Source organism: Acomys minous, assembly GCF_964271855.1.
Source record: "Acomys minous genome assembly, chromosome: 12".
NCBI classification, from domain to species: domain Eukaryota; kingdom Metazoa; phylum Chordata; class Mammalia; order Rodentia; family Muridae; genus Acomys; species Acomys minous.
The window spans coordinates 10326781-10341340 of NC_140493.1; the positions used below are offsets into that span (position 1 = coordinate 10326781).

Below are 14560 nucleotides of genomic sequence, written 5' to 3' on the forward strand. Positions count from 1 at the left end.
TACCTCTAAGACAGCGCTAAAGCAGCTACCTACAGGCGCTCCAGTCTAACCTCTTAGACTAAGTCAAGCCCAGCCGGAGATGTTCTCACAGATCCTGGACAGCATCGAAACAGCAAGCTCTCCCAGGGCTTTGCCATCCTGCTCTCCCACCCCCATTCTCTTAGGGTTCCCCCCAAATACCTTTGCCCCCAAGTCAGCAGGAAGCAGTGTTTTCGAACACAAAAGCCCCCGTTCCTGCCTTGCTGCCTCTTCTTACTTCCTCGTTTAAAAAAATTAAACAGAAAGGGAGGAATGTTAGCATCTAGCGTGGGGCAGGGGCGGGACTAGTCTACCTCTAGGTTGCTGAGCAACCTCTTATGTTCTCACCTGCTGTACAGCGGCACCAGATATAAAAGACCCAACCTGTTACTGCACACGCTCTCTGTCACTTCCTCAGCTTCCTTCTCTGTGTCCCTAAAGGGTACCCCTTCTCCTTTCTCCCAACTTCTTGCCCGTTCCTCCCCCCCTCTTTCTCCTCCCCTTCCCTCCTGCCCTCCCCCTCCTTTTTCTCCCTCCCTTCCCCTCCTTCTACAATAAATATACTATACATGTTGCGTGGCAACATATTTTTTTAAATGCTAACAACTATGATTAGAATGTAAGGTGAATATATAAATGAAAATAAATTTTAAAAAAGAAGTTTAAAAATTGTGATTATACAAAACCACAATGTATCCTCTAAAGGATGAAATGTAAATGTCATACAACTGTAAATATATATATATATATATATATCTGGAAACATGCAGAGAATTGCTCTTGAGGCTGTACACCCAGATGCTGGGTTCCAGCACATGTTCCTCATGACTCCTCTAGCAAACAGCACTGGGCAGTGCTGCTAGAAGCAAAAAGAATGACAGACAAATTCTCAGCAACTTGACGTGATGGTGTGCTATGGAGACAAGGCAGGAAGACAGGAGGAGGCAGGTGGTCCTCCTGCAGAGATGCTCCAGGCAGAATGAGATGCCTTCCTGTCTATGGAGGGAAAAGCAGGAAGAAATCAGAGCGACTGTCAACTCTCAGGTGTGTGCCACTTTACCTAGAAAGTTTTTTTTTTTTTTAAAGGACTAGAGATCTAGAAGTATCCAATCGGGAGTGTAGTAATCTAGTAAATGCTGTGTACCCAGTGACAGAGCTGTGAGGCTGAAGGAATCACTAAATAACACCAGGTAGTTGGGTAGATTGGGGAAGAAAAATAGCTTAATCTGCCACCAACCCTTGGTTTCACTGGAAATGCCTTCATATTTTGAAAATGTGATCCCATTGTTATCCATCACAGGCTTTTAATCAGCCATGCACTGTGGACACATATTTTCATATACAGCTAATTTAGAGGTAGGTACATAGAAACATTGTCTATAACGTTAATCCCACTTGCTACACTGATAGAAGTGTTAGTTTCATAAACTTAATATTTAATTCAAGAATCATTAAAGTTTAATGTTAATGTTCTGGTTGACACAGATTTTTACACATTTGGAGCACCATGTACTGTTTGAATACATGCATATACTGTGTAATACTCAAGTAGCGCTAGTCATATTTATCTCCTCGGGAATTTCATTTCTTGTGATGAAAACAATGAAAATAGTTTCTTCTGGGGTCTTGAACCATACGATGCACAGCACCTGTAGACCCCAGGTGGTGCAACTGACCACCAGTTCTTCCCAGCTTCCACGGCTCATTACTTCCAGGCACTATTTTCCCAACATTCTTCTACAATTTATTAAATAAAATTGCATGATAAAAGGGAAAGAAAGCCACTGAGTATTAGTGAGACTACCCTCATGTTGCTTGTAAGAATATAACCCAATATATCTTGAAAACCTCTTTTCCATATGCTTTTATTTGAAGAGTTAGCTAATCACATATACTGCCATATGAACTTTAGTTCTGAAAAATTTTTTCCCATGAAGAGATTTCTGAAACATTGACAAAGATTTGATGCATTAAGTAGGGAAAAGATAAACACCCCACACAACAGTGAGACCACAGTAACAAAAAGGTCACGCATACAGGAGAGAGGCATGCACATCGGATGCCATGTCTGTCTCAGGTGGCACAGTGTAGATGATAATATTAACAGTTTATGTTTGAGACCTCTATGGGACACAAAGCATAATCCTTGGCTTAATGACACACCTTTTGTTTGTACAGACTACATTATATGTCATTACTTAATGCCCAATGAACACTGCTAGCCAAACACAGACCAAGGCCTTCATCAGGAGCTTCTGTTCTCCAGGGAGCAGGTGAGGGGCTATAATTCCCAGGCAAACCAGAGTGCCTTGAGGATTCCAATGTTCATTTTAAAGACAATGTAATATGGTAGGGAAAAAAATCTGTACTAAATTTGTTTTCAATATTTTTTAAATTTAAAAATCTAAGTGTTGAATGTAAATAAATACTGTTTTGAAATCCTTACACACTATACCAGCTATTTGAAATTAGAAAATTTATACGAGTTACGCGGAAATGTGCTCTGAACCTAAAGCTAAAATGGAGAGTGAAGCAGCTTACTCCCAGTTGAAGTGATACAGTACGGAACACAGAATGTGTACACATGTGAATGGTATACTCACCCTATAAAAGCTCATCAGTAAAGACTGATATGCCAATGATGTTAAGACACTGTTAAAATGGAAATGACCTGACAGTGCATTTGTCTCATGTTGCTTATAGCAGCTACAGTTGCCTACTGAGAAGCAGGTGTTGACAGATGAGCCCATAGTCAACTCTGGGTATCCTGAGAAGCTCACACGTAGGGCACTGGGACTCAAGAAATTATTCCCAAGGTCCGTGTAAGAAATGGAGTTAGAGCCATGCCCATGTTACTTGTTCTTTCCCTTCTACAGATGCTATGGCATCTGAAAGGAAAACTGGGATCCCAACGCATTTGCCTCACACATTAAAGAAGGCAGTTTTCATCTTCCCGCTGTTGTGGAAATGGAGTCTACAGAAAGTCAGTGGAGAAAAAAAAAACGTGATATGCAAATATTCGCCTTAAACACAAACTTTCACAGATGCCTTTAAGGAGTGCAAGGCAGTCCTCTGCATGTGCATCTGAGTGTCTTCAAACACAAAGAGAATGTTGGCACTTAGATATCATTTATAGGTGTGATGTACGTAATCTTCATTTTATAGCTAGATTCCTAGCAATCGTCCATGGTTACCTTGTTGAATAACTAACTCGGAAGGTTCAATTTGCTTTCACTGTTTGCTTTTCAAATAAGGCTGAGTGCTGTTATAATCAGTGAGGTGAAACGCAGATTTGCTTCATGTTTGTTTTATAAAATAATATAACCCAATCAACAGCAATACTAATCTCATTTTATTCTGCAAGAAACCTCAAAGAATTACAATAACTTTGATGACTTCTCAACCTGTGGTCTCATTTTATAATCATGCTTGAAGGAAGACTTTTTCTTGTTCCTACTAGGCTCTCACAATTTAGGAAAATAATTCAATTTAATAAACATGGGTGTTAAAATTAAAAAGCTTTGACTTATGTCTGCATGGAATATTAAGACTGTATTACATGCAATTCTAAATTGTCAGCCTTAATTAAAGTTTGACAGATATGAAAATTAAAACAACCTCACAAAGTATTGGTCAAGTAGGATATGTCTGAATGTGAAAGATGTCATATTCATACTTGCACTAAAATAATAGCCACATTCCAGGACTGTTCAGGAGAAACGAGGGCATGGGGTCCTAGTGACACCAGATCACCGTCATTTATCACCTGTGTGAACTAGAGTACCTATTTAGCACAGTTCACCAACTTAAATGTTTCATGTGAAACTATCTCTCCTGTGAAGATGGTGACAAAAAAAAATCCTTCGGTTATTTTCTGGCAAAAGCATATGCTCGAGTTTGTTTACTTTGATTGTTGGATTAGCTGAAGGGCGTGGGGGAAAACAAAGACTGCCACATCATATTTCAAATTGCTAGTCTGTCATCCTCCTTCTGATAGAATTGTCATTGTTTTAGGGACTTTTCTTGTGATGTCAAAGATCTAGAAACCAGGAACTAGGACAAGACAGGTCCTGCTGCAGAGAACCAGTGTTCACTTTGCAGTACCCACATGGTGGCCCACAGCCATCTGTAATTCCCGTTTCAGGGCATTGAACATCTCTTGTCACCTCTGAGGTCTCTGGAATGCACGCAGTGCTCGTACATACACTCAGGCACGTACATAGAGCATAAAATAGAATAAATTAATATTAAATAAAACCACCAGGATTTATCTCAAGATGGGCAATTTATTTGGAAAAATTTAGCCATGTGATGTGTGCCTGTAATTGTAGGACTCAAACGGTTGACGCAGGAAAATTAGGGCTTTGAGGCCAACATTAGCTACCCTGAGGAACTATATATCTCACGAAAAAACAGACACAAAACAAAACAAAACAAACAAAAACAGGTGGGAAAGATGGACTCCTAAGTGAGGAGGATGTTGTGGAGTGCTCCTGAGAAAATGATGCTCTGTCCCATCTTGGAACAATGGTAGAGACTATCAGAAGGGGATCTAAAGATGAAGCATCCCGCAAGCAAAGACCTGAAACGTGGAAAGCCCACACTTTTCTTTGAGTTCGGCTGAGTTGAGGAGTCTTGTGTCCATCATGCCTAGAGAGGCAGGATCATGACAATGCTCATGGACTGTTTAGTGCCAGGAAGAGCTGAAACAAATTTTGGGTGTTTGGTCAAGATGAGGACTAGCCCACAATCCAGCACAAGTACACATAAATTATATCTGATGTGACAACTTTGATGGTGACTACAGAGACAAAGGCCTCTGTAATTGATACCAAAGCCTTGTCTAGAGAAAATCGTGTCTCAGGCCAAGGGATCACAGTTGTAGGATTAAAAAAAAGTGCATCAAGCAGACTGAAAGCATATGTTCCAATATATGACAAGTCATTGGACTGGCCTTCAAGATCTAAGCTGACATAAAGAAATGGCAGGAGTGGAAGACCATTAACAGGTACTCCAATGAGCCAACTCCATATGGACACACTGATATATTGCCTTTAATGTTCAAGGAATAAAAAAAAAATCTCCACACTTTATCTAGATCAGGTTTCCAATCAGAACCTTTCCATAGCCTGAGTCTTACAAAGGGAATTTTTCTAAATGGTTGATTTTGCTGTGCAGTCAGTGGTTTAGAATTGTTTTGGATATTTCTTTCATGGCTGCGAAGGGTGACTGGAAAGTGAAAGGAAAGAGGCTGGTGGCGTACAACCTCCAGTGACGTAACAGCTCAGGATAAGGAACTCTTTGTGCTTTCTACTCTGTTTCTCTCTGCTCTACAATCTCCTGCCCATAGATAATCCTCCTTATAGCCTCTTGCTCCATGATGCTTCAGATCCTCCGCACGGGCTCCTTTCATCAATGGTTCATTGTCAATGCCTGCACAGGCAGCAGCCCACTGTTTGTTTGGCTGTTTCACTCATGTTGAACGAGCACTTCATGTAGGCCTTATGAAGGAGGCACAGGGGTTGGTTGAAGGACATGTCATATTTGGAAGATGGCTCCGTGGTTAGAATGCTTACTGTGCAAGTGTGAGGACTAGAGTTCAGATCCCTGGAACCCAAGTAAGCATCATCTATAATGCCTACACGTGAAAGGTGGAGACAGGGATCACTAGAGAAAGCCAGATTAGCTGCTCTATGAGTTCTGAGGTGAACTGAGAGACTTTGCCTCAGATAATGAAGTAGAGAGCAACCAGTGACTCCCAACGTCAACTTCAGGCTTTTGCACGCATGCGCACACACTTGCATACACATGGACCCCCACACATGTGAACAAATGTCTACAATTCACATACATACATGTGGGAAAAAATAGAAATTTATACCAAGTATGAGCTTTGTAATTGTACATAATAATAGCTAATATAGATAACAGCTATATTTTTAACTTTAACTTTATTTTTTAACTTCCACCATTTTGTCTCCTCCCGAGAAATACTCTGACTCAAAAACAAAAAACAAACAAACAAAACAAAAACAAAAACAAAAAAACAACCAAACACCTGCTGCAAAGGGAGGGGCATTCTTGTCACTGAATGGTGGCCTCAGCTTTATTTAAACTCCCTCTAACAGACGGAAGAGGGCAAAGGGTTTAAACTCCCCAGAAGCTGGTCCATACAGAAGGTATGGTCCTTCAGCTCTAGTTTATTCCATCATCAAATATTGACCGAGGTCCTACCGTGAGGCAGAGGCTGTGATGAAATAATAAACAGGACAGACAAAGTTCCAGGCTCACTTAGAAAAACACTTAGTTCTTTACACAGTACACTGGGGAGATTTTTTTCTCTGAGGCAACTTTGCAAATCATGAAGCTGTCCAGATGAATGACCGGTATCTAATAAATTATAGTTCTGGTGTGTGTGTGTGTGTGTGTGTGTGTGTGTGTGTGTGTGTGTGTGTGTGTGTTTAAGGGAATTCTGTACACTTCATAACTCTAACTGTGAGAGGAATATGATAGTTTGCTCCCATAAATATTCTGCACAAAGCACCGAGAGCCACATTTTGCAAAACAACACCAAGTGCAAAGGTCCCCTTTGGTTCAGCGTAAGTACTGCCAAGCGGAAGTTAATTAATATGCTAAATGCTTATTCTTACACACTGGCCAGAGTGGTTCAATTTTCAGTTAACATGTACATAGACACATCATGGCCTCTCTTTTCCACTTTTAATCCCAATTCAAATAAATTTCAATTTTTTCCTGCTTCTTGTGTGTGTGTGTGTGTGTGTGTGTGTGTGTGTGTGTGTGTGTATGTGTGTGTGTGTATGCTACTTTTCTTCATCTTAGGGGGAAAGGAGTAAGTGACTTCGATTAGCACAGCTAAATTATAAACACCCGAAGGTCCGAAAACATTGATTGAATTTTTCCCCTTGTGCTGTAATGAGATGTGTTGGATTACTAAAATTCTACTTATTTCTGACTCTCTCGCCAGCCCTGACTTTCGAGATTTAATGACAAGTCCTACCAAACAAAAACACAATGAAAGAGCAGCAAAAAAACCCCAGCTCCTTCCTTGCAGCCGGCAGAGGCAAACACATCTCTATTAGATGTTAGATGGAGACTCTGTATTTCTTGGAGGCTTTCCCTGTGAATTATTTCTCATGGAGACTGGATTTCAGACCTACTTCTGCCTTGCTAAGGGCTATTTATGATTTATTTCAACCTTGACAGGCTGTAAGGGGGAAAAATGAATGGAAAAATAAAGAAGAGAAGCTTGGTCTTCTGTGGTACTATCAGGAAGCACCCTAAAATCTTATGATAGGTACAATCTTTAAATTTGATACTCTTTTCCTCCCCCAATAAAATTAAAATCATATATCTTTTAAAATTAGAAAACAAGTGTCATTGTGATTTTTTAAAAAAATAGAGAACAAATTTCAAGCTGTGAATCTTTTGATGTAGACTGGTCCTCTTAAACCCAGTCAAATATTTTTCTTGGGGAAAGTAGTAATAGTTCATGGTGAGGTGTAGGTGTCATTAAAGTTTCATAGAGACCCCTAGTACACTAGGGTCACCATAATGTTGACACATAGTCTGTGACATCTTTCATCCCTCAAAAGAAAGAAAGAAAGAAAGAAAGAAAGAAAGAAAACAGAAAAAAGAGAAAAGAAAGGAAGGGAAAAGAAAAGAAAACATTCACTGTTCATCTTGGTTCCTATGGAAGCTGTTAATCTATCAATTTTAATGATCTGCATGTTTAAAATAGCTGAGTTCTGTTCTATTCGGTCAATACTTCATGTACTAAAATCTCTATCCATGTACTTAGAAGACAAGCAATCAGCTCTGGTTCAGTCATCGGTCAGTCTGTGAAAACATGCCTAAAACCTTCCATGGTCTGTGTTGGAGCAAGCACAGAATGCAATCTTTACAACCAGAGAGAGGGAGAGAGGGAGAAGGGGGGCGAGGGAGGGAGGGAAAGAGAGGAGAGAGAGAGAGAGAGAGAGAGAGAGAGAGAGAGAGAGAGAGAGAGAGAGAGAGAGAGAGGGAGGGAGGGAGAGAGAGAGCACAGTAGGTTATATCATACCTTGCTTTTTAAAAGTCAGGAGAAAAAAAAAACACCTCACTAAAAATTGTTTGACAGGTCCGAGGTAAGACATGGGTACACAGATAGGAAGACACTGCCTCAGTGCTCCTTAGACGTTATCCTTACAAGCTCCGCCCTTATCCACCACCACTTCCTATAGGCAAGCCAAAGCCACCTCTCCCTCTCAACTGACTCCCCTGCTGAGACCTTTGTTCCTCCCCTGCAGTGCCCATGCCCAACACCTCTGCCAGAGTGTTCTTAGACAGAGCAGCACTGAGTCACCTCACAGGCTAAGGCCACTCCAGATTGCACCCTCTCACTTTGCCTCACCTCCGCCCCCTCAAGCGTGGCCTCCCGCCACCCTTTTTCCTAGTTATTGAGCTGCCCCCCCCCCCCCCAACATACAAGCCTTGTAATGGATTGCCTGAGAATTGTTCCCTGTAGTTTTGGTTTGCACATTTGAATGCCTGGTCTCCACTTTGTGTCACTGTTGGGGGAGGCTTAGTATGTGTGGCCTTGCTAAAGGAAGTGTGTCACTGGTGTTAGTAAATAGGCAATGATACAGTCACCCCTAAAGGCCCCGATGACCATGGGAAAACAGGCAACACCAAAGCCGCCCTAGAAGCATGGTCGAAAACACATCCTGCGCACCTCCTGCGCATGCCCTAGGTCGACCTATAAAGGGAATGCCTCCCAATTCCCCTTCTTCCCTTGTGTGTCTCCAGAGATGATCTATGTATTCCATTCCCTTAATAAACCCCTTAAGTGGATCTATTTCACCATACAGCCCCGTCACATACATCCTTATAACTGGGGGAGGGCTTTGAGAGTTTAAGGGATTTTACCGTTCCCAGTCCACTCTCTGTCTTTGCTTCTCGTTTACAGTTTAGGAAGTGAGACATCTCCGACTCTGCTCCAGCCGCCATGATTTCATTCCACCATCACGAGCTATTATCCCTCTGAATTCATTAGCTTAAGGGAGCCCTATCTTCTGTGTGTCACCTTGGCCGTGATATCTTATCACAGCCAATATGGAAGTAGTGAAATGAGCCTGCTTGGGCCTTTGGCTTGCATTTCCCTCTTTCTGGAAAGGTCCTTCCCAGTGTCTTCGTCGCTCCTTTTCTCCGGGTATCTCACCAGAGAGGATTTCCCTGACCACCATGTATAATGGAAGAACAACCTGCCCCTATCCCACGAGTCTCTCTCCTCAGTGACCCACTCTCCGTGTTCTTCATCAACTCCTCTCCTCCTCACAGAACTCATGCATTCAATGTGTTCACTGTCTACCTTTCTTCTCTAGAAACTAAGCTGCACTGGGACTGAAGGACATCACCACCGAGTTCATACTTTGCCGCCAGGAGTTCTTTGGGACAAATGAATGTGTGAAGGCGCATGAAAAGGGTAGGGAGGCTCTTTCTGCTTCTTGGACTGCCACAGTGATGGGCACTTCCGTTTAGAATGACAATGTATAGGGTGATATGACAATGAGACGTAGGTCATCCCAGCTAGTCACAGGAACACTCCACCTATCAGCATTCATGCCCAACGTGCTAAACATGCAGACATGTCCTGTGTGCAGGACAGGCTCTGGTGATGGCCACGGATGGACAAGATTTTCTGATCTCACCTGATGAGCCGTGAGGGCTGCTGGGTGTCACTTCTGGGTGCGACCATAGTAAACTGAAAAGTTCTGGATAGAGCAAGTATTTTCAGATAAAGTAGGTGACTGATCCTTCAGTCATTTGCCTGTGTCCTTAAACATATATGATGCGTTCACATGTGTGTGTGTGTATGTGTGTGTTTTCAAGGCTGAAAACTGTCATAGCAAATGTTTCGCTTCTTTGTTTCAATTATTCTTTTTATTTCATTTATTCAGAAAGGTACCTTTGGCAACAAAGATCACAGATGACAGCAAATTAATGGTGATGATGGGTGATTAGTTGAGATTACAGGTATAGAGAGGTGTAATTTGCCAATTTCAATGTCTTGATATTGGCATCTACTAAGGATAGATACTGACCAAAAGGAGGGTATGGTTTAGCCCCAGTGTGCCCTATAGAATTGAAAGGAAACCTGTCTTTATTTTGGTATTTCAATGACATCTGATTGATCAAAAGACTCTTTGCTCTTAACACATTTAGCTTCCTCCCGGACCCACCCAAAATATTGTCTTATTTAAAGCTGTAAGATAGAAACTAAATGAAAAACCCTACTCGTAAAACCCAAAAGGCTCTAACTGAAAGCCAGTTTTTGCTATTATTTGAATAGCAAAACTGTGATTCAATACTGTCATTTATTTCTTATGACTAGATGAAATAAATGTATTGGGTCTCTTAGAACCTGCCTACACCTGAACAAGCTTCTAAAATTGTGCATAAGGGACCAGAGGCGATAAAAATTTAACACGAACAACCATGACAAAACTCAGATCCGAGGTGTCATCGCACATCTTTCTGAACCCCAGCTGCAGGAAAATAATGACTTCCACAACCATGTGCGATGACTTTTGCGGAGGGAGGATTTCAAATAAACGTCTGTTTGCTTTAGGTGAGCTTCACTGAGTTAGCCTTATTTGATTTCAGAGCCTCCCAAGGGAGAAGACTCCCGGATTTCCTGCTTGTAAAATAGGAAGAACACTTTGCTGAACTCGTATGACATCATCTGAGGCATTAAAGGGCAGGTAATCGTGGATGCTCTGCCTGTTTGCCCGTGCCTTCTCCTCCGCAATCTACCGCATTTCTAAATGTCAAAGCACTCCGAACTCAACATGTATGAACTGCGGAAGTGAGGAAATATCAGGATAAAACCCTCTAACTTTTGTGAAATGCTTTAAATAATTTGTTCGATGGGTTTTGTGAAGTGCTTTGGGCTGCAGATGGACTGCCTAGTGTGCCCTGTGAAGATTGCAGAGTTTAACGATGGGACCAGACTCTTTCTCTATTTCTAACAGTTACGAAGCTACTCTTTCCAGGTTGCACCTGAATCATAATACAGAGAAAATACGTTTGTGAAAGAAAATAAAATGAAGTTAATTTTATCAATTAATACTGGACTATGCAAGGGAAAGAATAATTTTCTTTCTAAACTCTAGAAATTCACTTATATTAAGAAAGGTAAATGCAGCTGCTCTAAAATATTTTTATATATGCATATGTTATACGTGTATATAATAACAAAGCTGTAAGCAAACTGTTTCCAAGCTGATGCTGCACAAATATCTTGCAATAGCTTTAAAATAGTATAGACAAATTACTAATGCCAAACCACCTGAAAGATTTTATTCTGGGCATATAATAAACACGCTATTTCTGAGACGAAACGGGTTTCTTTGTTATGCAAAGTCCCCTCAACCATAACTTTATGAAGAAACATGACAGGAAGTGGTCCTACCTCATATTCAAAGTCTTCAGCTCTGTCTGCATCAGCGGGCAAGCTGGGGGCGTACTCATTGTCCTCGTAAAATCCGGGCTCCATAGGATGAAGAGAATGGCAGCTGTGGGGAGTTGCACAACAACACAGCAATGGATCCCAAGGATGGCTTCCTTGATTAAAATGGAGTTTAGAGTTTCACACTACCCTTTCCTGCTTTGGGGTAAGTCTGTTCGTGCCTAAGGGATTCCGCCTTCAATAGAAGCACACATTTGTCTCCCCACTGATGAAACCAGCCAGTGTCCTATTTCTGAAGGCTAAGGGGAGGAAGGCTCTGGATTCTAGCTTCATTTCGTGATGAGACCAGTGAGAATTTTCCTATGGCCCAGAGTGTTTCATGGACACTCTTTCTCCATTGAATGTGACAATACCTGCACAGGTGTGTAGCAATTTAGGATTGCCACCTACTCAGAGGGGTGCACTATGGCGCAAGGCCACAGAGCCAAACTGGCTATTCACTGGCATTTTCAGAAGCACTTTTTTTTTTAGATGAGAAAATATACATATACTTCTGTCTGTTTCTCAAGATGCTATCTCACCATTGTCATAACCCAACCCTCCCCTTTGATAAGGGGCGTGCACACAGATAGTCAAACAAACAAACAAACCCCTTCCCTGGTGACAGCTTTCAGTCTATAAGGATCCTGAGTAAGTTCAAATAGCACAGACTAGCTCTCCATTGTCCTAAAGGTGAGGCCTATGCTCATGCCCCATTACAAGGTAAGAGGTAAGTCCTTGCCTATGACGTGTTACTATTACTAGGGCTGCTGGTCTGCTAAAGATTAAGCAATGCGAGCCCAAACAGCAAAAGCAGCAAGAGGCAGCATCATGGCTGCTTGTCTATCAGATAGGCACGCCCTTTTCTATACAAACTATTAAGGAGAAAGTGACAACCCTCTGTCTGGGGCATCGATGTCTTCCCCTTGCCCTTCAGCCAGTAAGAAGGCAATGCCGCTGCCATTAAGAAAGACCTCAGTCATTTCACAAACATTTCCTGAGTGCCTACTGGATGCCAGGCTCGGTGCCAGTTGCTGCAAACATGCCCATGCACAAAATCCGATTCTTGCCTTATTAAATGAGGCAAATAGCTGAGAGGCAATTTTAGTATAAGAAAGTAATTAAAAGGAAAATATGGACATTGTGGGGCTCACATGGTGTGGAAGGAGCGGCTGCAAGACATGGGAAAAGCATCTACCCCACCCCCTCTCACCCCTACCAGTTAAGGAATGTTAGCTAGTCTTTGCCCAATTAGAAGCCAGACTCCGAAACTTCCGGCTAAGGACCTTTGCATGTGTCTCTTCTTCTGCGACACCAGGATGGTGAGAACAAAGGCACCCTGACCTAAGGCTGTTGTGAGGACTCATTGAGGCAGCAAGGCCAAGCAATTGGAATATTACCCAAAACGTGCTAAAGTTAGATAACTTTACTTCCTCTTATTTTATTTCCTATTAACTTCCTGCTCATTCAAGGGAGCATTTTCTGCAAGTTGCTTTCTACGTGTTGGGATGCATGCATGAATTTCACTTATTTGTTTACTCATTGTTCATTTCCACTCCAGAACATACATACCAGGGGCTACTAGCTTTCTATCTGTTCATAGTTTCATCTTTCATTTGCCTGGTATAAGAGCTACTCATTGTGAGGCGGGCAGATGAACATGGACACACAAACACACAGGGTGTTCCCTTTTGCAGGCTGAAGTCTCAAGGGGTAGTTTCAAAAACTTGCTTGTGCATTATAAGTGCCTCAGGGAGTGTTGGAGAAATTGCTCTTGCTCGAGTCCACTCTAAAATATCTTAATTAATTGGCCGGAGTGCCTACTGAGGGTCTTCTAGTGTTCCCAGGTGAGTCTGCTGTACAGGCGATGGAAGGATCTCATAGGCTGGGACCATAGGCTGAGGCCGGGCACAGTGACATGGGTGTCTTACAAAACACAAGCTGGAGTACAGAGAGCAGTGGAAATGCAGCCTAAAGGGACTGTAGCTCTTAGGGAAGCAAATCCGGACAATGCATGAAAATTACTTAATATAGAGAACACAATGTGTGGAGCAAGAACCAGGCAGATGACATTATTTAAATAAAATACCCCGCCTTTAAATTTGTAAAATTGGGGAGAAAATGCCTTTAATTGCTGCTTATTTCCGAGTGTTGTGTTTACTCTATGAAAACCTGGACCCTTTGTTTGCATCTCGGTAGATCTGGTAATTGGTTTCTTTGGAGAACTGTAGTTGAATTAAATCAATTTCCTAGATTCTTTTGTAGAGAAAGAAAAAGCACGGGAGAGAGGGCTAACTCACAGAGGAAAACACGGTGCCAGCGTGTCACCTTCACCTGGGCCTTAATGAGGCTTTTTGGCAGCTTTGGTGAGGAGAGTTATTTCCCTGACTGGGACTCTGAGCCTTGAAGGGTAGAGAGAAAAAGGGAGCTAAGCAGAACAAAGCTGGTCACTGTGCCTTGGGAAGTCTGGTTCCACAGCCCAGCTAACCATGTGGCCAAAGAGGACAGCGGCAAGGAGAGCCGAGAACCAAGGGGAGACTTCCTGAAGAGAGGGAGGAGCCAGTCCTAGAACTGTCCACTTGGGAGATATCTAGGTCTTTCTAATGCCCTCTTTAAATGGTGACTGACAGGCAGACAGGGCTTTATGAGAAAGGGAAGGGATACCTGTCAGAAAGCAGAAACGGACAGGTGTCTGGCACTGGAGGGGTGAGTGGTCGAAGCTTGGCCAGGGCCATGACGTGTTCAAATGTGATGTCCGTCTGTGTGCTGGCATTCATGAGCTGTACTTCCGGGACCATGCCGTATGCTGGTCGGCTGAGGGGAGTCCTTCTTAACACCTGCACCACTATGGGCTCCTTGGCGGTTCGGAAGGCTTCCACTGCCTCTTCATGGGTAGCCTTTGAGAGATCCTTGCCATTGACCTATGAAGACACGAGGACAGCACGCATCTCAGAGTACAGAACACAACGCTTCCAGGACAGACCGACCAGTTCTCATGTGAAGTGTTTGAATGGATAATTCATCAGTCGTTGGCATTTG

At 42.5% G+C, this 14560-nt stretch overlaps 1 protein-coding gene across 1 annotated transcript in view; it reads right to left on the reverse strand.

The window, feature by feature from the left end:
• PDZRN4 (PDZ domain containing ring finger 4) overlaps positions 1–14560 on the reverse strand; it is a gene marked incomplete at its 5' end in the record, with an annotated part of 346998 nt that overhangs the window by 61851 nt on the left and 270587 nt on the right. The window contains 2 exon segments of the mRNA XM_084749464.1: positions 11486–11588; positions 14186–14442. Of these exon segments, the coding sequence (XP_084605590.1) occupies positions 11486–11588; positions 14186–14442 (360 nt within the window).